General features: G+C 33.9%; 1 protein-coding gene and 1 long non-coding RNA gene across 2 annotated transcripts in view; both read left to right on the top strand.

The window, feature by feature from the left end:
• Positions 1–16,615, top strand: part of LOC139728142 (uncharacterized) — a 29,206-nt gene extending 12,591 nt beyond the window's left edge. The window contains exon 3 of the long non-coding RNA XR_011710789.1: positions 16,268–16,615. This is a non-coding gene — a long non-coding RNA (uncharacterized lncRNA). The remainder of the gene's footprint in view (positions 1–16,267) is intronic.
• LOC139728159 (sodium-coupled neutral amino acid transporter 9 homolog) overlaps positions 1–27,722 on the top strand; it is a 71,405-nt gene that overhangs the window by 18,527 nt on the left and 25,156 nt on the right. The window contains exon 2 of the mRNA XM_071639124.1: positions 27,626–27,709. Within this exon, the coding sequence (XP_071495225.1) occupies positions 27,626–27,709 (84 nt within the window). The remainder of the gene's footprint in view (positions 1–27,625; positions 27,710–27,722) is intronic.

Here is a 27,722-nt window from a genome sequence, read left to right as displayed (position 1 = left end):
GAGTTTGAGGAGAAATGGACAACCCGTTCAAAAGTTATGAATTTTTGAAGTTTCTCCTCACTCAAGGCTGGATGAGAAGACTACTTAGTATACAATGTAGCTTGTGATGTCGCATGAGTACAACGATATCAAGAAAGAATAAAGAAAATTCAACATATTTTCACTTTTCTCGCATAACAAAAGAACACTTGACTTCTCTTTTTCAGAAGGCAGGGGGAATAATACTACCCTTAACATATGTCAGTAACATGTCGAAGAAATGTGCACTTTATTCAAAAAGTGAAGTTTTGTGAAATTCTCTTTTTATTTTCTTTATATCGTTGTACACATATGACATCATACACTGTAGTAGTCTTCTCATCCAGCAGTGACTGTGCAGATACTTTAAAAATTCATAACTTTTGAACAGATTGTCCGATTTTCCCCAAACTTTCTCTTATGTGTTCTAATAATGTAATATATAATATAATATATATAATGTAATATATATAATATAATGTATAATATAATGTAATAATGTGTAATATTGTGGCATTCACTCAATCCACATACATATGAAGGTGAACTTGTCCTTTAAACACAAAAACATATGAAGTTTCTATCAGAATGTCATCACTTTGACAATTTACATGTACGTACAAGATGTACACACACACACCATTTATATGCAATCTTCTTGTACAATGTCACCACTCTTACATTTCAAAACCATGCACACATAAACACACAAAGTTTTTCTGTATTAAAATGTCACCACTTTAACAGTTTAAAGGTAGTTATACACACACCCAAACCATTATTTACATTTTCTTGAAAATGTCACCACTCTTTGTACATGTCAAAACATACAATGCATACATAAATGCACCTGTTAGACATAAATTTATAAAGTAATACTTTGTAGTGTCATCACTTTAAGAGATGGAAGGCACATACCACAAACACACACAATTATTTCCAATCTGCATATCACCGCTCTGATAACATATTTCAAAACCATGTATTAAAGCTGGTATGAGGTTTTTGTGTACCTGGTATTAGAATGTCATAACTTTCACACTTTACAAGTATGTATACACACACAAACAATTATTTGAAATCTTCTTGTACAATGTCACCACTCTTCCATTTCAAAATCATGCATACATCTTTAACACACAAAGATTTTATGTATTAAGATGTCACCATTTTAACATAAATTGTACTCAAAATTTAAATGTGACACATGCGAATGAAAGCGTTTCTCACAATTCCGTTCCTTTTGTCTATAACTTGCATTTAATGCGGTGATTGACTAACTAGCAGTGTTTCATACTCAATTTGTGTGCAAATTCTAAGTCTCTGTCACTGCTTTTTGTGCAAAAGTCATGCATTTACAGAAATGTACATTGTAGCTACAGGGCATTTGAAAGAAAAGCAATTATAGATTTGTCATAGAATTTACAATCAAAGCAAAGCTTGGTATTTTCTCGACAATTTGGCTCAGTTTGTATACACTTTAACAGAGATATATAAAGGTTTTATAGATTTGGAAAATAGATTGTTTTCTCAACATATGACCACATTGGTGTCTCAGAACAATGTGGCGCACAGGGGGTTTCCACTGTGGCACATAAAGAGTTTATATATTTAAATACACACATACACACACACACACCATTAATTGCAATCTCCTTTTACAATGTCACCACTCTTACAATTCCAAACCACGCATACATAAACACACAAAGTTTTTATGTATCAAAATGTCACCACTTTAACAGTTTAAAGGTATATATACACACAAACTCGCCATTATGAGTAATCTCTTTTGTACAATGTCACCACTTTTCAATTGTCAAAACCATGCATACATGAACACATTTCTACAGCAACTGCGGAGATCTAATTTGTTATGTTAAAAGCATCTACAGTTGTATGGTCAATTGAAAAGACCAAATTAGTTTGGTTGGTAGCTGGCCCCATATTTTAGAATACTATGTCTTCAAATTTGAGGTTTCGGAGGTTTCATTTTCCGTTAACAATTGTGAGCAAACTTTGACGGACAGTAATGATCAGTGGATGTGTTTTGGTTACTTTCTTTTATGCTGAAAATATTAAGGTACAGCTAAACTTTAGACTTACATCAAAGTTTACTTGGTTCTAGGGCTCTTTGAAATTTTGTGATGATTTTACTTCATCGAGAGAAATTTCCGTTAGCAGTTTTGAAGCCTCCGAAACAAAGTGTTTAGTCAAATAATATGAATACAGATGAGAGAAGAGACCCAAATCTATATATGTCAAATGTAGGATATGGGGCCCTAACCTAATAAACCAAAAATAGTTAAGATCTGCCAAACTCTCTGAAAATAGGAGACAGTACACATTTTCCGTTAACATGTGAAGCCTCCGAAACACATTGAAGCCTCCGAAACAGCAGAAACATCTAATTTGACATTTCTGATAAATTCTTTGAGTGTCTGCCTCAAATTATGCCATGAAATCATCAACAGCCATGGGCAGACAACAAAAATAATTAAAACATTGTGATACTGCAATAATTTTTTGAGCCAATACACTTTATAGAGAAAAAGTGGTTTCGGAGGCTTCAGAAGGATGTTAACACTGCATTTTCGTGATTTTCTCTAGACAAAATTAAATTACATTCATTGTTCATCCACCCAATGATCATTTATGACATATCTAAAAGATATTTTATCACATTCAGTTTTCTGGCTCCTTTGTTTACTCACCAATATAGATTTACTATCAATTTACCTATTTTTCTTTAACAGCACAGACGTGTCATACATCAACTCACCTTTTCATTCAGTAATGAAATATTGGCAGATGAGGATGTTGCCCCACAAATATGTTTAAACAGTGTATATCAACCAAAAAAGACACAAATTTACCCATCACTTTCTACATAACATGATGATTTTCATAAAAACCTAAGGCATACCAAATGAATTTTCCAGATGTTTTGGAGGCTTCATTTCATGTTAACAGCATGTTCATGGAATGTTTTGATCCATTCTAAGTCTATTAAATAACTGTTTGGACTGAATAAAAGTTGTTGGTTCATCAAATAAGGTTTACACAGTTGTTTAAATGTGTGAAAAGCATTTATTTTGTAGGTTTCCTTTTGAAACAACGGAATAGGCTAGATATTGTGAGAAATGAAAATGACTTCCAGCTAGTGTGCTTGCCTACATCATGCAACAGTAGTGCAACAAAGCAAATAGTTGTGGACACATCAATGTTCTTATTAAGTTGGATATCTCATTTTTACTCTTGAGAGAAGATGAAGTTTTGTATACCATTTTTTATCACTCTTTCGACTGGTCAGACTTAAAAAATGAAGACCAAATAATTACTTGATTATTTAGTATTAAATATACTTTTTTTCCTTTTTTTTTAACTGAACATTCTTCCTGGCCTGAAGATTCAAGGATTTTAATAGAGGGTTATTCAAAAGGGAAGCATACACAAAACTAAGAAATATATTACTTTTGAATAGGTTGTACCATTTATGCATGATCAAAAGCAAACTTTCGACTCACTACCATCTGAGTGTAATAGTTTCAAAACACAATCTTCTACATGTCCATTTTAACATATTGACAAATCCATTCCATTGTTACTCACATGGCATTTGTTTTTGCCATACTAAAATCTGACCTTTTTCAGCTTTCCATTTCCTAACAAGTTCTTTGGCTTTCATCTCCAATACTTATTTGGAGGAAAGTAACCAATAAATTTGTGATTGGATAGAAAATAGCTAACATCCTGCAGATTATCATTTCTGTGGTGTGACGTGCATCACAGGGTATTGTTTTGGAATTTTGACATTTGATTACTTCATTCAGACAGGTTTTCATATCAATCTGTACAATTATGTATTGTCAGATCTGATGCATGGTAGGTGCAACACAATCTTGATACTATACTCTATTTTCCATATTTTGTCATGCTGGCAGTAACCACTTGAGTATTTTTGAGTAAACAAAATGTAACTTGTGTTACGAAACATCTCTTATCATACATGTGTGACAGCAGTGTGACACTCTATGACATGTTTGCGGATGTAGTTCTCGGTGCAGTATATGGACAGTAATGGTTGGGATAGGATTGTTTAAAATGACATAATATACCTCTACTTATAGACTGTTGCCATGGGGTACATGTAGTTTACATGGGTGGGTGACTGGAGAAGTTATGTTCATGAAGAACAATATTGAAATGATTGAAATCTTCATAGTCTGTTTAGTCCTGGCTTTTCTGGAAAAAAGTTACAACCCCCTAAGTGTATTTTGAAATTCAAAGGGTTAAAACTGTAGTCTGTGGGCTTATATTCTAAAACAATCTCAGATATTTAATCACATTTGCTCCTTTTTAATCTGCTTTTGCTAAAAGGTTGTCATTTTAGAAACAGTAAAAGTTCTGTTTGCAAGTTCTCAATGTTTTACTAGTGTTACCTTCAAAAACAGACCTCGTACCTGTCACAGGAGTCACACAAACTGGAATTTTATACAATAACTATAAAAAAGAAGCCTTTGAAGCGTAAAAAATAAGAGAAATGATATGAAACAGAGGTGACTTGTATACCACAGAAAAAGAAAGCAAAATTCTACCTATCATATAGGGAACTATACATTTGGTCAACATTTTTTAAATTCAAAATTCATACACAGTCATGGGTATACGATAGGGTATGTATCTTTTCAACAGGTAATTCAAAAAGATGAATGGGATCTTGACCATTTCAACTTTTATCTCCATGATAATATCACCCATATAATTATTTCAACTCCATTTTTTTCAGTTTGATGATAACCCTTACATGGAATGGCTAATCAGCATTTTAGATTGCTGTTCTATGACCATGATCATTGCAATTGATAGCTATACGTATGAGGATATTAGGCATGGTCCATATGCAAAAGAATGTTTAAAAGCCTTTACCCATTTTTATATTTTACAAGACTATGTTGTATTCTAACTGTCATGCCATCACATAGTCTATTTTCTATACATCCCATTCTCATCAACAGCTGAAATCGATTTCACATGTGATCTACAATTATGATGGGTGGTTGTACATCCCACAAACTGTCCTTATAAAATGCAAATAAAGCAAGCAAACATAATCTTTGCATTAAGTCTAGCTGCAGTTCAAACTCATTGAAAGTAACTCTTTTTGTATTATGGTGAAAAGTTTGACAAATGCATACAGCTGTACATGTGTGTAGCCTACTCATGTTCTGCACTGCCACAGTCATATACAATGTACATGTACACATGCAAATATACAACTGAGCTTAAAGATTTAAAATAATACTTTTCTTTGTCTCTTAACAAATGATGGAAAGTCTTTTTTCTGCATACATATTATACTATTTCACATGTTACAACATTGTTAGTTATTTGGAAACAATCAGCTGCATTAATGTACTTCATATCACATTAAAATGGACCATTTTTTGCATGTTAACAGTTACATGATGAAGCCTCCGAAACATGTGTTGCTGCTAACTTCAAGCCGCCAAAAAAAGATGTTCCTAATCAGTGTTACCTTTATTGCTACTGTTGCAGTTTCCTTTAGAATCATATTGCCACATGTACACGTAATGTCATAAATTCGAACTGAGAATCGCTCAAAGTGTACACAGATTGTTATTCACTTTTGGTGATAAGCACAATCAGGTTATGCAATCATGACTTTCTCACTTTAAAAAATTGTAACTTCTAAAAGAATGCACCAACTGACTTAAAAATTCACATGCAGCATGCTAAGACATCAGTAATCACATGTGGTAAGACAATAGCTAATTTCTTCTCATTTACTGTTAATTATCAAAGATTAATTACCAAAAAGTCCCCCAAAACCCACGTATTGCGTAAAAAAAAAAGCGTTTTACAACTTACGTAAAATCAAGATTTGAGGTCCATATTTTAAGTCTACCCCTATGTGTTTGGTATCAAATTAATGGATTTTTTCCTGGCATTGCTTGCATGCAATAAAAAACAGTGGTTCTTTCAGCTGGAGAAAGTTATAAGGTCTGAAGTCCCATCCTGGTAGGAGTGTAATGCTGGCTTATTTTTGTGACATTGTGACCTTTTAACCCATGCTGTACAGCTATACATGGAGAAACAGCTTATTTTTCTGCTTTTCCTGAAAGTACTGAAGACACACTACAATATGGTGCGCTGTTTGCCAATAAATGTTCAGCCAGTTTTGAGTTTTGAGCCATTTTCAAATGCTGAGTAAAATAAGTGCAGCCATTTTTCAGTATTTTCAGTGAGGTATATCCTAATTTGACTACTTAAAAGAATCTTTTCCCCTTATTGAATATCCTTGTTTTTTTAACCATGAATTGTACATATGTAGAAATCTATTGTGTGAAAATTTTAGCAAATTTGAAAAATAGGAACTTATTTTTCTATATTTTTACAAATTGCTAAGCATAAAAAAGTGCGATACACGCCCATGTTATACTGCATGAAGGTCATATGATAAGGGTTCAGTGTTCATATTTCAATGCTTGTTCAATTTCTAAAGATATCATAAGCAAAAACATAGTATTTTGGCTTAATATGTCATTGTTTGAGTGTCACAGCTTGGATATCAACTCAAGTCATCATAAATCTCACATTCATTCTTCTATCTGTGTTTACAAATATGAGAATTGATCCAAACACTGTGCGCACATTCAAGGTCAAACTGTACAGATAATTTTTTGATGAAAAATATGATATCTTCCAAAGTACCAGCCCTAATTTCATAAAAATTTGTAATAATGGCCACTATATGTCTGTTACCTATTCCTGAAGTTTCGCCTCTTCACTCTTTGGCAAAAGTGAAATATGATAAAATATGTAAAAGTGGTTTTATTTGAATTCAAAATAATGCCTACAAAATTGATCATCCATTTTGAGAAGTGAAAACATATTTTGTGATATGTCATAGCTATGTGCTGGTGGTGAATGAAAGGGATATTTATCAGGAATATCTAACAGCAATATCAGATGAAAAAAACATTCTCTTTTTTTTTAAATGAATTTTTCCAATATATTAGTCATTTCAATGTAATTCGACACCCCTAATTTAAATGCTAATTTATGCACAGTTTAATGCAAAATTTTGACTCTTTCTTTACATGAAATGAAAATTTGAACACTCAGCTACAACAAACAACAACAAAAAAAAAACATTTTCACCAAGTTTTTTTCATTTTTGCACTGTTACACATTTGCATATCCTGATTGTGGTATTGACCTTTTGTGGAAGCCAATTTCCTAATAATAATAAGTATGAAGAGTTGACATTATGTACTGCCATAAAATGTACATCTGTATACTGTTATTCACATTTTATTGATGCCCTGTTGTTATTCTAGCACTGGTGTTGTGATAGTTGCTTACTGTAGTTTTATTATTTTAAGTGAATACAGGACTAGAACTTTGTGTTAACAGTTTTGAAGCCTCCGAAACACACTACTTTGTTAACCGAAGCCTCCGAAACACAGAAATCTGAAAATTTCAACTTTGTTGAAAATAATTGAATTTCTTTGGGATTTGGATTGATAAATGTTTGTTACCAAGAGATAATTTGGGGCTATGTTTAGAGTGGCTCTTGCTTCTAGAACATTCTTTTAACTTAAAAATAGTTTGTCAGGTACCATTTTTACCTTGGAATTTGAAGTTCACATCCAAATAATTGCAAGAGTGAATATCTGTTGGGGGAAAAGTGTTTTGATATTTCAAATATATGTTCACAGCAAATGAAAAGTTGCATTACATCCACCATTTATTTTCATTTGGTTGCTGTGGGTGACCAAAACATTCATGTTGTTTTTACCTAAATTTATCTCAAATTCCATAATAGTCACTTCATTTTTCATATTTAGCCTAAGAATTAAGCTCTGGAATGACAAAATATTGAAAATATAGACATTCCTTTATAAAAAAAAAGGCAAAGATAAGAATGGAAACACAACTTTAATTTTTGACCCTTGCCACATTAAAGTTACACCCTTTACTGTAAAACTGACCGTGAAATATGCTTAAACAAAAAACCAAAACAAACATTATGAAGTTTCTACGTATCAGAATGTCATCACTTTAACACTTTCCATGTCAACACACAGTATTGTATACCCGACCTCGATTCTCCGGCCATGTCGGGACCGGCGCTCATCCGGATAAGCGAATTGGCTGGATATGGGAGACACAGTGTTAATGTAGCTGCCATCCTAGCTGCTGTCCCAGTGCACTGGCAGCTAGGCAGGTAGGCAGGTAGTGTACCCCACAACGTTAGTGTAATCTATGCTAGCCAGCACAAAATTGTATCGTTAACGTCTTCACAAAAATAAAGTATGTTATATCTTTATGTGAAAATCACACATTTTTTACCTCATTAGATATTGAGAAACCTATCATTCTTATCTTATGCAATTAGTGAAATAGATCCATGAAAAGATGTTAAAGTCACTGTTTCTTCTCAATTTTTGGATGAAAAAAAAAAAGTCCTTCACTGCCTGAACGCGTCGGGATAATAAGAGTTTTCCGAATATAAGGAGGCCGGATAATCAAGGTCGAACTGTATTAGAATGTCATCACTTTAATAGCATAAAATATACCAACATCCACACCATGATTTGCAATCTTCTTGTATAATGTCACCACTCTTACATTTCAAAACCATGCATACATCAATGCACAAAAAAATTATAAAGTTTCTATGAATTAGAATGCCATTACTTTAGGTGTTAGCATATTTTACCACAAACACACTAGATTATTTCCAATCTACCTATCACCACTCTAATATTTCAAAACCATGCATATGCTTCAACACACGAACATATGACATTTCTATGAATTAGAATGTCATCACTTTAACACTGTATGTATACACACGGGTATACACACCATTATTTCCAATCTTCTTGTACAATGTCACCTCTCTTTAGTACATTTCAAAACCATGCATACAAAAATGCACAAATATTTATAAACTTTCTTTGTATTGTCATCACTTTAAGGGATAGAAAGTATCCATACACCACAAACACAAACCATTATTTGAAATCTTCTTGTACAATGTCATCACTCTTCCATTTCAAAACCATGCATACATAAACACACAAAGTTTTTATTGCAATCTATTTGTACAATGTCACCACTCTTACATTTCAAAACCATGCATACATAAACACACAAAGTTTTTACGTATTAAAATGTCACCATTTTAACCGTTTAAAAGTACATACCGGTACACATTTATACACACACCATTATTAGGGTACAATGTACAGGTAAAGGTACAATTATAAGGGTACAATGTACAATGTCACTACTCGTGATATTTCAAAACCATGCTACATAAACACTAATGTATCAAGATAAATGTATTAAAATGTCACCACTTTAACAGTTTAATTCTATATACATACATACAGGTACACCATTAGTTGCAATCTTCTCGTAAAATGTCACCACTCTTACATGCCAAACCCATGCATACATAAACACACAAATATTTATAGTCTCTGTTTTAGAATCACTTGCACAGTTTAATGGTATAAGCACATATACAGAGTAAATATACAATTACACACATGACACACACACATACACACACACACACCATTAATTGCAATCTCCTTTTACAATGTCACCACTCTTACATTTCCAAACCATGCATACATAAACACACACAGTTTTTATGAATTAAAATGTTACCACTTAAAGGGATTGCACAGTTTTGATTGAGACATAATTTTTAGGTTTCTGAATTTTTTTGGTGAGATAATGAGAAACCTCTTATGAAATATGAAAGAGCATGTAATTCTATGAGGAATTCAATGTTTATTTGATGAAAATTGGTTTTGAAATGGCTGAGATATCAAAAAAAAAGTGATTCTGATAAAACGTGTGACCCACACTTTATTACGATCGCGTTGTTTTACTTTGTTTTTGGATGTTTCATTCATTCCAAACCCGATTTTCATCAAATAAACTTTGAATTCAAGGGTATGCTTTGTACTATATCCTTTAAGTGTTTTCTTGGTATCTCGTATTGAAAGTTAAGAGCCCAAATCTCATCTCCACCAATACTGTACAATCCCTTTAACAGTTTAAAAGTATATATACACACAAACTCACCATTATTAGTAATCTCCTTGTGCAATGTCACCACTCTTACATATCAAAACCATGCATACATGAACACATAAACATACAGATTAATGTAAAGATTAATGTATTACAATGTCACCACTTAAACAGTTTAATTCTATACATACACACATACACACCATGCATATGCTTAAACACAAAACATGAAGTTTCTATGAGAATGTCATCACTTCAACACTTGTATGTACAAACACAGACCATTATATGCAGTCTTCTTGTACAATGTCACTACTCTTCCATTTCAAAACCATGCATACATAAACACACAAAGTTATTGTGTATCAAGCTGTCACCACTTTAACAGATTGTATTATCAATACTGCACATACAATACACACCGTTATTTGCAATCTCCTTTCACAATGTTACCACTCTTACATTTCAAAACCATGCATACATAAACACACAGTTTTTATGTATAAAAATGTCACCACTTTAACAGTTTAAAAGTATACAAACTGTACATGTACACATACACACACCATTATTAGGAATCTCCTTGTACAATGTCAATACTCTGATATGGTCAGTTTCACAGTAAAGGGTGCAACTTTGATGTGGCAAGGGTAAAAAAAATAAAGTTATGTTTCCATATTTATCTTTGCCTTTATTTTATATAGGAATGTCTACATTTTCAACATTTTTTAATTCCAGAGCTTAATTCTTAGGCTAAATGTGAAACATTAAGTGACTAATATGGAATTTTAGATAAATTTAGGTAAAAACAACATGAATGTTTTGGTCACCCACAGCAACCAAATGAAGATTAATGGTAGGTGCAATGCAACTTTTCATTTGCTGTGAACATATCTTTGAAATATCAAAACACTTTTTTCCCCCGACAGATATTCGCTCTTGCAATTATTTAGATGTGAACTTCAAATTCCAAGGTAAAAATGGCACCTGACAAACTATTTTTAAGTTAAAAGAATGTTCTAGAAGCAAGAGCCACTCTAAACATAGCCTCAAATAATCTCTTGGTAACAAACATTTATCAATCCAAATCCCAAAGAAATTCGATTATTTTTAACAAAGTTGAAATTTTCAGACTTGTGTGTTTTGGAGGCTTCAGTTAACAAACTAGTGTGTTTCGGAGGATTCAAAACTGTTAACACAAAGTTTTAGTCCTGTATTCACTTACAATAAGAAAACTACAGTAAAGCAACTATAACAACATGCTAGAATAACAACAGGGCATCAATAAAATGTAAATAACAGTATACAGATGTACATCTTATGGCAGTGCATAATGTTTACTCTTCATACCTATTATTATTATGAAATTGGCTTCCCCAAAAGTGAATAACAAACTGTGCACACTTTGAGTGATGCTCAGTTTGAATTTATGACATTACATATATGGCAATATGATTCTAAAGGAAACTACAACAGTAGCGATAAAGGTACACTGATTAGGAACACCTTTTTTGGTGGCTTAAAGTTAGCAGCAACACATGTTTCGGAGGCCTATCGTAAGTGTTAACATGCAAAAAATGTCCATTTTAATGTGATAATAAGTACATTAGTGCAACTGATTGTTTCCAATTAACTAACAATGTAACATGTAAAATAGTATGTATTTGTATGCAGAAAAAAATTCCAACATAAATTATGTTAAGAGACAAAGAAAAATATGGTTTTCAAATCTTTATGCTCAGTTGTATATTTGCATGTATATCCATGACTTTGGGAATGCAGAAGATGAGTAGGCTACACACATGTATAGCTGTATGCATTTGTCAAACTTTTCACCATAATGCAGAAAGAATACCTTTCAATGAGTTCGAACTGCAGCTAGACTTAATGCAAAGATAATGTTTGCTGGCTTTATTTGTATTTATTAAGGACAGTTTGTGGGATGTTATATTGACAAACATGTAAATCACCCATCACAATTGTAGAGTATGTGAAATCAATTTCAGCTGTTGATGAGAATGGGATAGAAAATAGACTATGTGATGGCATGATGGTTAGATTACAACATAAAATATAAAAAGGGGAAAAAAGGCTTTTAAACATTCTTTTGCACATGGACTATGCCTGATATCCTCATAGCTATCAAATGCAATGATCATGGTCACAGAACAGCAATCACTGATCAGCCATTCCATGTAAGGGTCATCATCAAACTGAAAAAATGGAGTTGATGGATGATATTATCATGGAGATAAAAATTAAAATGGTCAAGATCCCATTCACCTTTTTGAAACGCCTGTTGAAAAGATATATGCATTTTTTTAATGTAAGAGTGGTGATGTGCAGATTGGAAATACTGGTGTGTGTTTGTGGTTTGCTAACTCTAAAAGTGATGATATTCTAATACATATTAGAAACTTTACAAATGTTTGTTTTAAATGCATGGTTTTGAAAGGAAAAAGTGGTCACTATATATGATTGCAAATGATGGCATGTTTTTGTATTGTATAACTTTCTAACTCCTAAAGTGATTGCATAATACACAGAAACTTTACAAATGTCTGTGTGTAGACATGATTTTGATATATAAGAGTGGTGACATTGTATCTAAGAAGATTGCAAATAATGGTGTGGGTGTGTAGATACAATACTTTTACATTCTTATGAAGTTGTGACATTGTAATACTTAGAAACTCTATAAATGTTTGTGTGCTTATGTGTGCATGGTTTAGAAATTAAGAGTGGTGACATTGTACAAGAAGATTGCAAATAATGGTGTGTGTGTGTAGACATGTAAAGTGTTAAATTGATGACGTTGTAATACTATAAAAACTTCAAATGTTTTGTGTTCAAGCATATGCATGGTGTGTGTGTATGTATACGTTTAAACTGTTAAAGTGGTGACATTTTACATAAAAACTTTGTGTGTTTATGCGTGGTATTGAAATGTAAGAGTGGTGACATTGTAAAAGGAGATTGGAATCAATAGTGTGTGTGTATTTATATGTTAATGATACAATCTGTTAATAATCTAGTGTATAGATATAAATATATTATAGGAAATAATCTAGTGTGTGTTTGTGGTATAGCTGCTAACTCCTAAAGTAATGGCATTCTAATACATAGAAACTTTATAAATTTTTGTGCATTGATGTTTGCATGGTTTTGAAATGTAAGAGTGGTGACATTATACATGAAGATTGCAAATCATGGTGTGGATTTGTGTATATTTTACGCTATTAAAGTGTTGACATTCTAATACAGTTCGACCTGGATTATCCGGCTTCCTTTTATTGGGAAAACTCTATTATCGGGACGCCTTCAGCCAATTCGCTTATCCGGATGAGCGCTGGTCCCGACATGGCCGGATAATCGAGGTCGAACTGTAAATAGAAACTTTTTGTTTGTGTGTTTATGTATATGGTTTTGAAATGTAAGAGTCATGACCTTGTACAAGAAGATTGCAGATAATAGTGAGTGTGTGTATATATACTTTTAAACTGTTAAAGTGGTGACATCTTAACATATAAAAAAAACTTTGTGTGTTTATGTGTGCATGGTTTAGTGGTAACATTGTACATGTACAAGAAGATTGCATACACATTGTATAATAATGATGTGTGTGTGTATATAAATGTAAAATGTTAAAGTGATGACATTCTGATACGTAGAAACTTCATATGTGTGTGTTTTTTTTTGTCTTAGCATATAATTATGCATTAAGAGTGGTGACATACAGATTGGAAATGCAGTAATGATGTGTGTTTGGGGTTTGCTAACTCTAAAAGTGATGATATTCTAATACATACATTACAAAAAGTGTGGTGACATCCTCCATAGGAAACGAGCATTTTTGAATGCAACTTTGTGTGTTTATGATGGTTTCGAAATATAAGAGTGGTGACATTGTACAAGAAGATTACAAACTAGAAAGCACTCTGAGAGTGCAGACCTCCGCCAAGCAGCTACTAGTTATTATACTCCCATGGTAGATTATTAAAATGATTTTCTTTCTATGTTAAGGAAATATCTTTACAAGACCTACTGATTCCTTGGTTTTGATTTGAGTATTTTCTGCTTCATTTATGTTGTAGAGTAGTTGCATGTAGATGTCTGACTTCTCGAGTAGGGCTGCTTGCAATGTATTTTAACAAAATTTTCTGTGAAATACTTTCTCTTGCTGAATTTTGGGGGTTTTCCATCAATTTTTTTCAGGTTTGTCTGCTTGCATACATTATGCTTGTTCATCTGTTTGTCCATTCAAAACTAGTGAATGTCCTAACTTCTGCACCATTTTAAGGAATCAACTTTAAACTGCTGAACTTTAAAGTATTGAATTGAAAAAATTGGATTGAATTTAACTAGCAGCGTTGCGGGGGGGGGGGGGGGGGGGGGGGCTGTGACACCACCGCCCCCATTCAAATATTTTGTCAGCAAATTTTCAATTTTAATAAGCTATCAGCAAAGCTCAAAAAGTTGATGATTTTTTTTTTTTTTTTTTTTTGGGGGGGGGTTGTCACAAAAATTGTTATGTTTCTTCATTTGATGTCTTGAAATTTGGTCTAATAACACCCCCCCCCCCCCTTCAAAATGGTCTAGTGATGCCCCCAGCATGCATGAATGTAGGACGATGAACTTACTCTGAGTTGGAAAGGACTGTGACTCCTTTTCTTTTTCTACATGTATTTTAGCATTTTTGCCAAAAAAGGAGTAGTAATTACTATCATGTTGGTCTTACTAAAAGTGCAGCTTTGTAGTGACGAAGCAACAATAAAAATGTGGAATTTTCTTAACGCTTGTCATCACAATAAGTCTGAAGAGGCCAATTACTTTGAACTAAACAATAAAAGTTCAGCAGTTGATCATGAATTGAACAGATGCTTAATGGCTGCACTAATTATCTTTGGGATGGTATTCTGTACTAGTTCTACTTAGCTACACTAACAGAAAAGAGTAAGTAATCAGCATTTTAAATGGGGCGAGGAGTGACAGCGTTTTAAAGATGTTGTGTTCTCTCCTTTTCTTGCTGTATCTAGCACATCTAACTGTTGGATTCAGCTAGATAAAAGGGTGAATGCAACCTGTAAAAATGCTGTCACTCCTCGCCACTTTTGATGTTGATTTACTCTTTTCTTTTTAAGAGTGTATCATGTGGGTAGGCATATACCAATCCTTGACATCAGACTTAATCATAAAATGGCTGTTGTTAATTAATGATTTCTGAATGCTATAAAAGCATCAATATCCTTTAAAGGGACTGTACAGTACTGGTTGAAGTAAGGATTCATGTTTTGAACATTCCTTGAAGTGAGATAATGAAAAGCCTCTTATGAAATATGAAAGAGCATGTAATTTTAAGAAGGATTCAACGTTTATTTGATGAAAATTGGTTTTCAAATGGCTGAGATATCCAAAAAAGTGCTAATAATAAAAGGCGACATGCCCCAACTTTATTAGTATCTCTTTGTTTCACCTTGTTTTTGGATATCTCAGCCATTTCAAAACCGATTTTCATCGAATAAACTTTTGATACCCCTTAGAACTGCATGCTCTTTCACATGTCATAGAGTGGTTTCTGAATATCTCTCAAAACGTTAAATGCTAAATCTTCACCTCGACCAGAACTGTACATACCCTTTAAACATTGAACTGAATCCCAAAATCCTTACTGTTAATGACAACATATATCCTAGCATAATCCCTTTCATCTTCCACTATCGACACCCCACGGCTAAAGAAAATGAAGCGGATCAAGTGGTTAGATAGTCATCCTTCTATTCCTCCTCAACCCACTCCTGCTATCTTCCTTTCTTCTTTGCTGTCGGTGTCTTTGCTGTCCTCATCATCCTCATCCTTTTCTTCCCTTAACACTTCACTTCCTCCTTCTTCTCCTTGTTCTCCTTCTGCTTCTGCTTCTCATACTCTTACTTCTTCTCCTGCCCCTCATATGCCAAATCCTTCTTCTGCTTCTCCTCTTCCTACCTACTCTTCAATAAGGGATTTTCATTTCACTGTCCCTAACTGTAATCCCCTTTGTTCCTACTTGACACCTGTTTCTGTTGTGGTTTTGCCTGTGTTTCTGATTTGTCTTCTTATTATTGTTGTCACATCATATTAGCAAGTTGTTTCACTTTTTCATTTTGACATTCTCCGTGTCTGGATGCAGAGTCTTCGGTGGCTCCAGTGAGAAGTACAAAGAGAAAACACCCACCTAAGACAAGGAATCGGAATATCAGGAAATGGCAGCAGTGGTGTCCAGGTGAAAAAGCAGCAGTACAACGTCACTTCCGTCAACTTATTTTGACCAACACTCTTCCTGGTCAATCACAAATTGAGCAGTGCCTAAAAGAGGAGCCCATCTTGCATGAAAGAACCTGGCATAATATCAAAGATTACATTCTCAACAGTTTCAAGCAAAACATAGCCTGCAGGTAAAAAAAAAAACCTGTAGACTTCTCTTTAAACATCTACAATGAAAGACTTGCACACAACATTGTTTATATCATCAAGCAGTATGCATTAAGTGCTTGTTTTTTTTATATTCTTTGAGTGTTTATTAGTTAAGTGATAGAAAAGTCTTTTTTTTAATAGTATTTTCTATACACATTTGGAATTTAACACAAAAATTTCCTGTTCAGCAATGATCTTATGGTATGCAATAGACAGAGAGAGGGACAAATCAAGAACCAAAGTGTAATAAAGAATTGTTTCATAATCTTTGTTTAGAGCTTAGTGTCAATCATGTTTTTGATTCAGGCTAGGATGGGTGTCAGATATGTCAGAAAGTGTAGGACACTTATTTTCGTAAAATCAAAGACCAAAACAATAAAAGCTAACTTTCTCATACTCTTTGTTTAAAGTGCATAATTGTGCTGGCGAACCCAATGCAGTTGTTGCAGATGTTAATGTTTTCATACCATAGTAGGATGGTTATTGGATATCATTCTGTTCTGTAAAAATGTTAATAGTTCAATAGTTTCCAATCAGGCATTTCATTGTTGCTTATGAAATTTTGGCAAACAAAATGTGCCCCCCCCCCCCCATCTTGGTGTTGGTGTAAAGAGTTACCCACCTTCTGATTGGTGCATTCCTATTCGTATTCATGAAAATTAACAAAGAGTGTAGTGTTACTGGATCTTTAAATTGACTTTCTATATAACAGCAACAAATGATTGAAAATAAGGCTGAATATTTTAGCATTATATCAAATCGAATAAGTTGTAGTCGGCATCTAAGTAACACAAACTTTAAATGACAGAGATATGGTAAGTTCAACCCATAGGATCGAATTATCAAAGGAGGTTTAAACCTGGACCTGGTTTAAACCAGGGAGGTGTTAGAAAAGGAGAGACAACTCTTCGTAATTCATGCAAACACATGTTTTGGTTCAAAGCGTTAAATGGGATGTCTGGCATTCCACTATACGCTTTGAAGTCATGCGCTGCACTGCTCTAGTTGCATGGCAAAGTTCGGAGACAAAGAACGCATTTCACCTTTTGTTGAATTACGAGCTTTATTTCCCCGTAAAATTTTAAATGAAATACTCGAATTGATTAAGAGTAGTTTAGGAAAGAATTCAATATTATAAACATGTATTTCTAGTTTCTTCCTAATGCGCAAATTGAAATGAAATGAAAATTAGGCCATCTTAAAAACCTCATATTTTTGATGCGCACATTTCCGCATGTTAGTTTTCTATCCTTATATCTGGGATATTTTGATTTTTCAAATAAAGTACTCCGCTAAAGCGTGCACCAGCGTGCTTTTAAACTATTTGCTGTTAAATTGTCAGTTTTACGCTGCACTTTGATTCGCTGCTCCAATTCAAGGTACACAAGTTCATTGTTGCCATCACATTGAAAGAGAGAGAGCGAAATGCAGTAAGGGCAAGTATTTCTAGAAGTGAGAGCGCTAGTCCCAATTTTTGATGCTCTCTTTTGTCAAAGCACCTGATTTCCACCTGTAGTTAAGCGCGTAACTTCTCAGCGGTGCCGCGCATGGCTTCAAAGGAGAGCAGGAGTTGTCTCTCCTTTTCTAACAACCCTCATACGTTTTTTAAGTGTACACGCACACTGAATGTGATATAGTTATGTATTTCTTTAAGCGTGCACATGCCAAAGCAAAAGAAAGGTTGCAGGTAAAAAGATTGTTAAAGACTCTTAAACATTAAGATGATCAAGTTTACCTGGTAAGTAATTCTGTTTACCAGTGAAGATTGAATTTCCAAATGATTACCATTGTGTAGTGTGTTGTGTAACAGTAAAATTTCTTTCCACTTTGCCTTTTGTTTGCTCATGCATTAATACCTATTAATACATGATACTATTCTTTTTTGACAAATTTACTTCTTTATTTGAAAGTGTGCAATGGAACTCATTTTTGATAAGTGGCCATCTATGTAATGGTCCTTTAATTTGACAACACAGTGTAAGTAGATAATCTACAATGAAAGACTTGCACTCTGCATTGGTAGGGCCTATATGTCATAAAGCAGTATGCATTAAGTGCTTGTTTTTTTAATATTCATTGAGTGTTTATTAGTTTGCTGATAGAAAAGTGTTTTTGTGATAATGTTTTCTATACATGTTTTGAATTTCAGCACAAAAATCCCAGTTCAGCAAGTATCTTATGTTATGCAATAGAGAGAGAGAGAGAGAGAGAGCGAGAGAGAGACAAATCAAGAACCAAATTAGAACAAGGAAACGTTCAAACCTGTAGGCCCGAATTATCAAAGGAGGTTTAAATCCCCACCTGGTTTAAACACCCTCTTAAGGTTTTTCGAGTGTACGCACACACTGAATGTGATCCAATTATGTATTTCTTATAAAGCGTGCACATGGGCAATATGCAGTTATTTATTCAGAGTTTAATATGCTTAGAAACCCCAGGAGATTGTTTAAACCTCATTTGTGAATTCGGGCTGTAGTGTTACTCTTGACACGTTCAGGAGAGCATCATAAAATGAAATGAGGCAATTGCAAAGCCATTTCATTGATGCCCTGATTCTGATTTTGTTCACAGATATTAAATTAGGTCCATAAAAGATTATGGCAATTTATCCTCACCTCATATCAATGGTAATTGCATATTAAGGGAGTGAAAAGTATAATGGATGCATTTTACATTGTATTTGCAGTCATTTAGTTTACAGTCATTGATAGATTGAACACAGTTTGAGTCGATAAGAAGGAAAATGTGTAATTGTATCAATATCAAAATTTCCCTTTAATATGGAAGTTCAAATTTGCAAATACAATTACAGATAATGAAACACTGGTCTCTTTCCTACGCCATGTCAAAATCAGAGTTACCCAAGTTTTGGGTTTGGTGATTATCAGAAGCTTCTGAATGTTCAATTTATTTGGACTCTATGAAGCACCCATTTCTTTTGATCTTGTAAAACATTGCTAATTTGCATTCAAAAGTTTTGTTTTTATTTTAGAACCTCAATATGTTAACTCAACTCCTTTGGCTTTGCCGAGTTATCTGTAAATAAACCTTAATCAACGTGTCAAATTAAAAAAAATATTAAAGGGCTACAAGATCATACTACTGGAGTTGGCCTTTATTGTATGATCTGTAAAGGAACATGGTGTCAAACATGGGTTTTCTTTTCTTTTTACTGACACTGTATAGCATGCTATAGACATCAATACAAGTATAGCTTAATTATTGCATAGAAATGATGAATACAATTTAAATACATTAAACAACTGGGGACTCTATGCAGTTGAGGTTTAAATCATGAACATATTTTTAATTGAAAATGGTACAACATCCACATACTGGACATGATACTCCAATCACAAATTGACTGCAGTTTACGTGTTGACAGCTGATAGGACAGCTGATCTGTTGTACAGTTGATCAATTTGATTGCAGATCTCTTCTGCTTCTACATGTAAGAGGTCAAAACTCGTTTGGTAATTCTTATGGTATGGATTGTATAATTGTAAGCATTTCCCTTTGGTACAGTTGCAGTTAATTTATGAGAAAGCTTTACAGTTTGCCTCCTTCCAGTTTTTGTGTGACTAAATAAAAGTTTTATGTTTTCTTTAGATATTCACTGTGAAGGATATATTCTGTTGTGGGAATCACATGCACATGAGACATTTTATTATTCTGATGGACTCAGCAAATATGAGACATCCATTACTGTGTGGCTGAATGAGCACAATTTCGAGTCATTTATCAGCATTAACTCCATGTGTACAGAACTGTTATATGTGACCCAGCACCACAAAACAAACAAGAAGTCGCCAGACATGGATTTTTAGTTAAGAGTGGATTCTGAAAGAGCAGACTCTAAGCTTTAAAATGTATAACTCAATTCAAATGGACTCTCCTAACCTATCTAAATATTGGAAAGAAAGGACACACTCTGGAAAGAGTGAACTGAGAAAACAGGCTCTGAAGTACATGGTGTATTCAAGCGTTTAATCTTTACCAAGCTGTGCTAGGTGTGGGATGAAATGAACAAAAAACAGGATGTTGACCACTGGAGCAACAACAATGAAGGGATTATCAGATTAAGGTGAAATTGAGCATGCTACATTAGTACATTCTGTACATGATTAATGTCAACTTTCAATGCAGTAGCAGCATTCTCTTCAAAGTTATTGGAGTTGAAAGTGAAGTGTATGGACAGGGTTTTTGAGAAATGGGAAGAGGGTTCTATGAAAAACAACTAATTACACTATTCCATCAAAAAGTGTTCGAGAAACACTGCTGAAAACACAAGTTCCCGTTTGTTTTATGATCCCAAACTTTGATATTAATATAGAAAAAGACTTGCTCTTTCAGAAAATATGAAGAACTCAAGTATTGCTGAAGCATTCAACAATTTTTTCATATCTAATGCAACTAAAATTACAAAAGATCTGCAGAGGAATACTTCTCAAATGATATTAGATGAAGACAAAGGCTTTGTTCCATCTCATTCTCAATTTAACTTAAATATGATAACGAGAGATTTTGTATTGAGACAGATAGAGCTTCTTGGCATAGATAAAGCAACCGGAGAAGATCACATCGGCTGCAAACTTTTAAAGATGACAAAGAATGTTATTGCAGAATCTCTTTGCGACATTATCAACAAATCCCTGTCTACGGGAATTGTTCCACGTGAATGGAAAAAGGCTCGGGAAGTACCAATATTTAAAGCAGGAGATATTTCTTTGTTGAATAACTACCGCCCCATTTCAATCTTACCAACAGTGAGTAAAATTATCGAAAGGACCGTACATCAACAACTGAGCGAATTCATGAATGCGAATGATTTACTACACCCTAATCAATCTGTTTTTAGACCATTTCATTCCACATCAACTGCTCTTGCAAAACTTTTGAATCAGTGGTCTTTGAATATAGATAATAATCAAATTTCTGGAGTTGCCTTCATAGATCTTCGGAAGGCATTTGACACTGTAGATCATGACCTACTTTTCATAAATTAAAGTGTATAGGGTGTAACAAGACGACTGTATACAGATTGGTTCAAATCCTCTTTAAGTGACAGACAGCAAGTGACGCAATTCAAAGGAGCCAAGTCCCACCCTTCAACTATTAAATTGGGTGTACCTCAAGGGTCAATTCTTGGTCCCCTTTTATTTTCAATTTATGTCAACAGTCTACCCGAGTGTACTTCAGAAGGTGTTATAGATATGTATGCTGACGATACGACCCTCACTGTCAGTGCTAATGACGCAACAGTTTTAGAAGAAAAGATAACTGTTGCACTAAATAAAGTAATGGGGTGAATTAAGAAAAATCGGCTCGTCCTTAACACTGACAAAACTTCTGTCATGATTATCGGCTCCCATGCTAATCTCGGGAAAATCGAAAATTTCAGTATTTCATTAGAGGGTAGTCGGATTAAAAGAGTTCAGTTCACTAAATGTTTAGGTGTTTTAATAGATGAAGAACTGAAATGGTCTAAACAAATCGAAAATGTATGTAAATGTACCCAAAGAAGTGTATGCATGATAAAGAGAGCAAAGGCCTTTTTGCCCCAACAATCCCTAAAATTACTTTATAATAGTCTAGTGTTACCACAATTTGATTACTGTTCTGTTGTTTGGTCAAACAGATTTCAATCCCATACAACTAAGCTAGAGAAAATTCAAAAGAGGGCAGCAAGAATGATTTTGGACAAAACATATGACACACCGTCGGCTGATTTATTCAAAAGTCTTAAATGGATGACACTAGACAAACGTTTTGATTTCAGCCGCGTTATGATGATATATAAATGCGTCCATAACTTAGCACCTTCGTACCTTCAGGTGCACGTAGTTAAGCCTAGTGATGTACATGAACATCATACAAGGCTGATAGACAGTGGAAATCTACGTGTTCCAAGATTTCGCTCTGATTGTCACAAGTGCATTCCAATCGTATCTTCTTTACTTGAATGGAACAGGCTAGATTATTCAATTAGATCAGCTTCTTCCATATATTCATTTAAGAGATTGTTTAAGTTGCTATTTGTAAGTAACACACGAAATTCATTCTGGGCTTTATCATTCCTGTATAATAGCGTTTTAATTGTTATTTTGGCATTCTGGTGAACTCTTGCTGTGGCATGTATTTTTTTATGTTACTTTGCAATGTACAGTATGCTGGTAAGTATCTACACTGTATATGTCATCTTCTGTATATATGTTTTGCTATGTAATGTACATATGTTCATCAATATTATTCAGACGCAAGGATTTCATTAGCTTTTAACAGTTGTCAGTGTAAATCCTTGCGTCTGATTGGCTGATAGCAAATTCGTCGGTGAAAACCTCCGACGAACTCGTTGATGAAACGCCCCCCTCGGCTCCATGGAAGACCACTATTTATTGGTGAATGGACTACCCTGACAAAAGACTAGACATAAATAAATAAATAAATAAATAAATAAATAAATAAATAAGATTGGTTAGGTTGACCCATTTCAGCTATTTTCAGGCCTCACACAAAATCACTATGTGCGACTTTTTGTTCGTTTTGTGGTGCACGATCACATATGAAGAACCTTTATTTTCTTTTTCAATTAATCCTCCGTCAGCCTAAGACAAGGATTTGTACATAATTTAATGAAGATTGCAAATAATGATGCATGGGTGTGGTTGTATGTGTGTGTGTATATACTTTAAACTATTAAAGTGATGACTTTGTAATGTGTGTGTGTGTGTGTATATCTATATACTTTTAAATTATTAAAGGGACTGTACAGTACTGGTTGAGGTAGGGATTCATGTTTTGAACATTCCTAAGTGAGATAATGAAAAGCCTCTTATGAAATATGAAAGAGCATGTAATTTTAAGAAGGATTCAACGTTTATTTGATGAAAATTGGTATTCAAATGGCTGAGATATCCAAAAAAGTGCTAATAATAAAAGGCGTCATGCCCCAACTTTATTAGTATCTCTTTGTTTCACCTTGTTTTTTTTGGATATCTCGGCCATTTCAAAACCGATTTTCATCGAATAAACTTTTGATACCCCTTAGAACTGCATGTTCTTTGACATCTGATAGAGTGGTTTCTGAATATCTCACAAAACGTTAAAAGCTAAATCTTCACCTCGACCAGAACTGTACACACCCTTTTTTTTTACAAGCTCTGCTTCTTTTGGGGTCCCAAACCATTCATTATTCTTAATGCTGTATCCTTTTGTAAAATGTCAAATGTTTAATGAATTGGTTAAATAAACTTGAAACTTGAAACTTGAAACTTTGTAATGTGTGTGTGTGTGTGTATACTTTTAAACCATTAAAGTGATGACTTTGTAATGTGGGTGTGTGTGTATACTTTTAAACCATTAAAGTGATGACTTTGTAATGTGTGTGTGTATACTTTCAAACTATTAAAGGGATGACTTTGTAATGTGTGTGTGTTGTGTGTATACTTTTAAACTATTAAAGTGATGACTTTGTAATGTGTGTGTATACTTTTAATCTATTAAAGTGATGACTTTGTAATGTGTGTGTGTATGTGTATACTTTTAAACCATTAAAGTGATGACTTTGTAATGTGTGTGTGTATACTTTCAAACTATTAAAGTGATGACTTTGTAATGTGTGTGTATGTGTATACTTTTAAATTATTAAAGTGATGACTTTGTAATGTGTGTGTATACTTTTAATCTATTAAAGTGATGACTTTGTAATGTGTGTGTGTGTGTATACTTTTAAATTATTGAAGTGATGACTTTGTAATGTGTGTGTGTGTTTTTGTGTACTTTTAAACCATTAAAGTGATGACTTTGTAATGTGTGTGTGTATACTTTTAAATTATTGAAGTGATGACTTTGTAATGTGTGTGTGTGTGTTTGTGTACTTTTAAACCATTAACGTGATGACTTTGTAATGTGTGTGTATCCTTTTAAACAATTAAAGTGATGACTTTGTAATGTGTGTGTGTATACTTTTAAACCATTAAAGTGATGACTTTGTAATGTGTGTGTGTGTATGTGTATACTTTTAAACCATTAAAGTGATGACTTTGTAATGTGTGTATACTTTTAAACTATTAAAGTGATGACTTTGTAATGTGTGTGTATACTTTTAAACTATTAAAGTGACGACTTTGTAATGTGTGTGTGTGTATACTTTTAAACTATTAAAGTGATGACTTTGTAATGTGTGTGTGTATACTTTTAAACTATTAAAGTGATGACTTTGTAATGTGTGTGTGTATACTTTCAAACTATTAATGTGATGACTTTGTAATGTGTGTGTGTGTGTATACTTTTAAACTATTAAAGTGATGACTTTGTAATGTGTGTGTATACTTTTAGTCTATTAAAGTGATGACTTTGTAATGTGTGTGTGTGTGTGTATACTTTTAAACCATTAAAGTGATGACTTTGTAATGTGTGTGTATACTTTTAAACTATTAAAGTGATGACTTTGTAATGTGTGTGTGTGTGTATTATACTTTTAAACCATTTAAGTGATGACTTTGTAATGTGTGTGTATGTATACTTTTAAACTATTAAAGTGATGACTTTGTAATACATATAAACTTTTTGTTTGTATGTTTATGTACGTGTATGCATGGTTTTGAAAAGTAAGAGTGGTGACATCGTACAACAAGATTGCAAATAATGGTGTGGGTTGGTATATATACTTTTAAACTGTTAAAGTGATGACATTCTAATACATCAACATTTCAATATGTGTGTGTTTTTTTATGCATGATTTGGAATGTAAGATTGGTGATTTTGTACAAGAAGATTGCAAATGATGGTGTGTGTGAGTGTGTGAGTATATATGATTGCACATACAGTCATAATCATGTGCAATTCAACCTTTGATCAATCAAGCAAAGTTTATGTATGACAATGTCACATAAAGGCTTTATGTTTGTGTGTTTATGTATGCATGGTTTTGAAATGTAAGAGTGGTGATATTGTACAAGAAGATTGCAAATAATGGAATGTATGTGTGTGTATACTTTTAAACTGTTAATGTGTTGACATTCTAATACATAGAAACTTTTAAAGGGATTGTATAGTTTTGGTCGTTCTAATACATAGAAACTTTCAAAGGGATTGTATAGTTTTGGTCGAGACCTTATTTCAGGTTTCTAATTTTTCTTTTTTTGTTCTTTGTGAGATAATGAGAAACCTCTTAAAATATTAACGTATATTAAAATATGAAAAAGCATGTAATTCCATGAGGAATTCAACGTTTTTTTTGATGAAAATTGGTTTTGAAATGGCCGAGATATTTAATACAGAGCACTTCTAATAAAGTGTGTGACACACGTTTTTACAATCACTTTGTTTTACTTTGTTTTTTTTATCAAATGAATTGTAAATTCCTCTCAGAATTTTATGTTCCGTACTATTTCATAAGTGGTTTCTTGGTATCTCGCAAAAAGTTTTTAAAAGTCACCATATTTGGTTAGAATTGGGTTAAGGGTGTGGGAGTGGCAATTGAAAATGTGGTAGGGGACAAAATGTGCCCCTCTCCCCTCCCGGGCTTTATAGAGTTCAGTAAATGAAGACATAAACGGGTCCAACGAGTGTGTAATCATTTGTGACATATCGCGATTGGCACATTCCAACTGAGGACACACAAACCTTACGCGATTGACACATTCCAACTGAGGACACACAAACCTTACGCGATTGGCACATTCCAACTGAGCACACACAAACCTTACGCGATTGACACATTCCAACTGAGGACACACAAACCTTACGCGATTGGCTCATTCCAACTGAGGACACACAAACCTTACGCGATTGACACATTCCAACTGAGGACACACAAACTTTACGCGATTGACACATTCCAACTGAGGACACACAAACCTTACGCGATTTACACATTCCAACTGAGGACACACAAACCTTATGCGATTGGCTCATTCCAACTGAGGACACACAAACCTTACGCGATTGACACATTCCAACTGAGGACACACAAACTTTACGCGATTGACACATTCCAACTGAGGACACACAAACCTTACGCGATTGACACATTCCAACTGAGCACACACATGCCTTACGCACCTTACGCACCAAAATAACGGTCAGTCACCGTTTGTATAGTATATGGGCAGGTTCAATGAAATAAGGAAAATCAAGCCTTTTTTCATTAAAACTTATCTCTTTTTTTAATTGGTTGTCAAAAATATCTCATTTCGGATATGTTTTATGGATTAAAACATAATCTGATTCAGTCACCACTTGAATAGTTTTTATGCACTGTCACCACTTGTAATGCGTGCACACGTATGTGTGTGTGTGTGTGTGTGTGTGTTGTGGAGTGTGTTTTTGCATACGGTGTACATTGTATCAGTACCTTGGTACATGTACTATACAATTATTCGGAAACTGCAATACATTTGCAGTTTGGGAAAGCATTCTGTGTAAGCCATATATTAAAGTCTTCATAAAAACATTTTTTTTTTTGGTTGCTGGAAATACTGTACCTTGGGTACGTACATCAGATTTGCAGAGAAAATTGCAGGCTTTGTCATTTCTGTAATTTCATGACAAAGTTACATGTATTGCTATTTTCCTTGCCAGTGGACAAAGTATTAAAAAATGAATATACCAGGTACATAGTGATACATACATAACATGTTGTATCGGAATTTACAAAACGGAAGAAATTGCATTCTTCTCACAATTACACATTTATACTTTCTTGAATAGCATGGGAGGCAGTATACTTTTTTTTTTTAAGGCAACCTCTACAGAAAATCAGAAGTTGAAAAATCCCTAGGGAGATCAAGATGGAATATTGCTAGTCAGTCACCACACACCAAGCATTGTGTTTTTGAGGAATGGCATTGTGCACGACAATTTCAATTTACTGTGGTATATTGCGATAATGGCTTTGTGTGCAGTTTGAGCCTTTGTTCGCAGTTTGAGCAAAATATGTGAAGTTTGCAACTAATGACAAGCCGTCAACTGCGCTGGTTGTGTCAATGTGGCACATAAAGAGTTAAGAACTGCCAAGCTGTGGTGTGCATTTTTATATCCTAACCAATACCTTGTGTGTTCTCATCCACAGAGCTAGAAAGGACTCAATACGAGGCAGTCCAGGGTCAAATAACTTGAGTGGAGTCAGTCAAGGTGGAGCAGATAGGAAAAGAAGGTGAGAGATTTAA

The sequence above is a fragment of the Diadema antillarum genome, unplaced genomic scaffold (assembly GCF_040938485.1).
Source record: "Diadema antillarum isolate AM-2024a unplaced genomic scaffold, OU_Dant_1.0 seq00000166_RagTag, whole genome shotgun sequence".
NCBI lineage: Eukaryota > Metazoa > Echinodermata > Echinoidea > Diadematoida > Diadematidae > Diadema > Diadema antillarum.
This window is presented reverse-complemented; position numbering and strand designations above follow the sequence as displayed.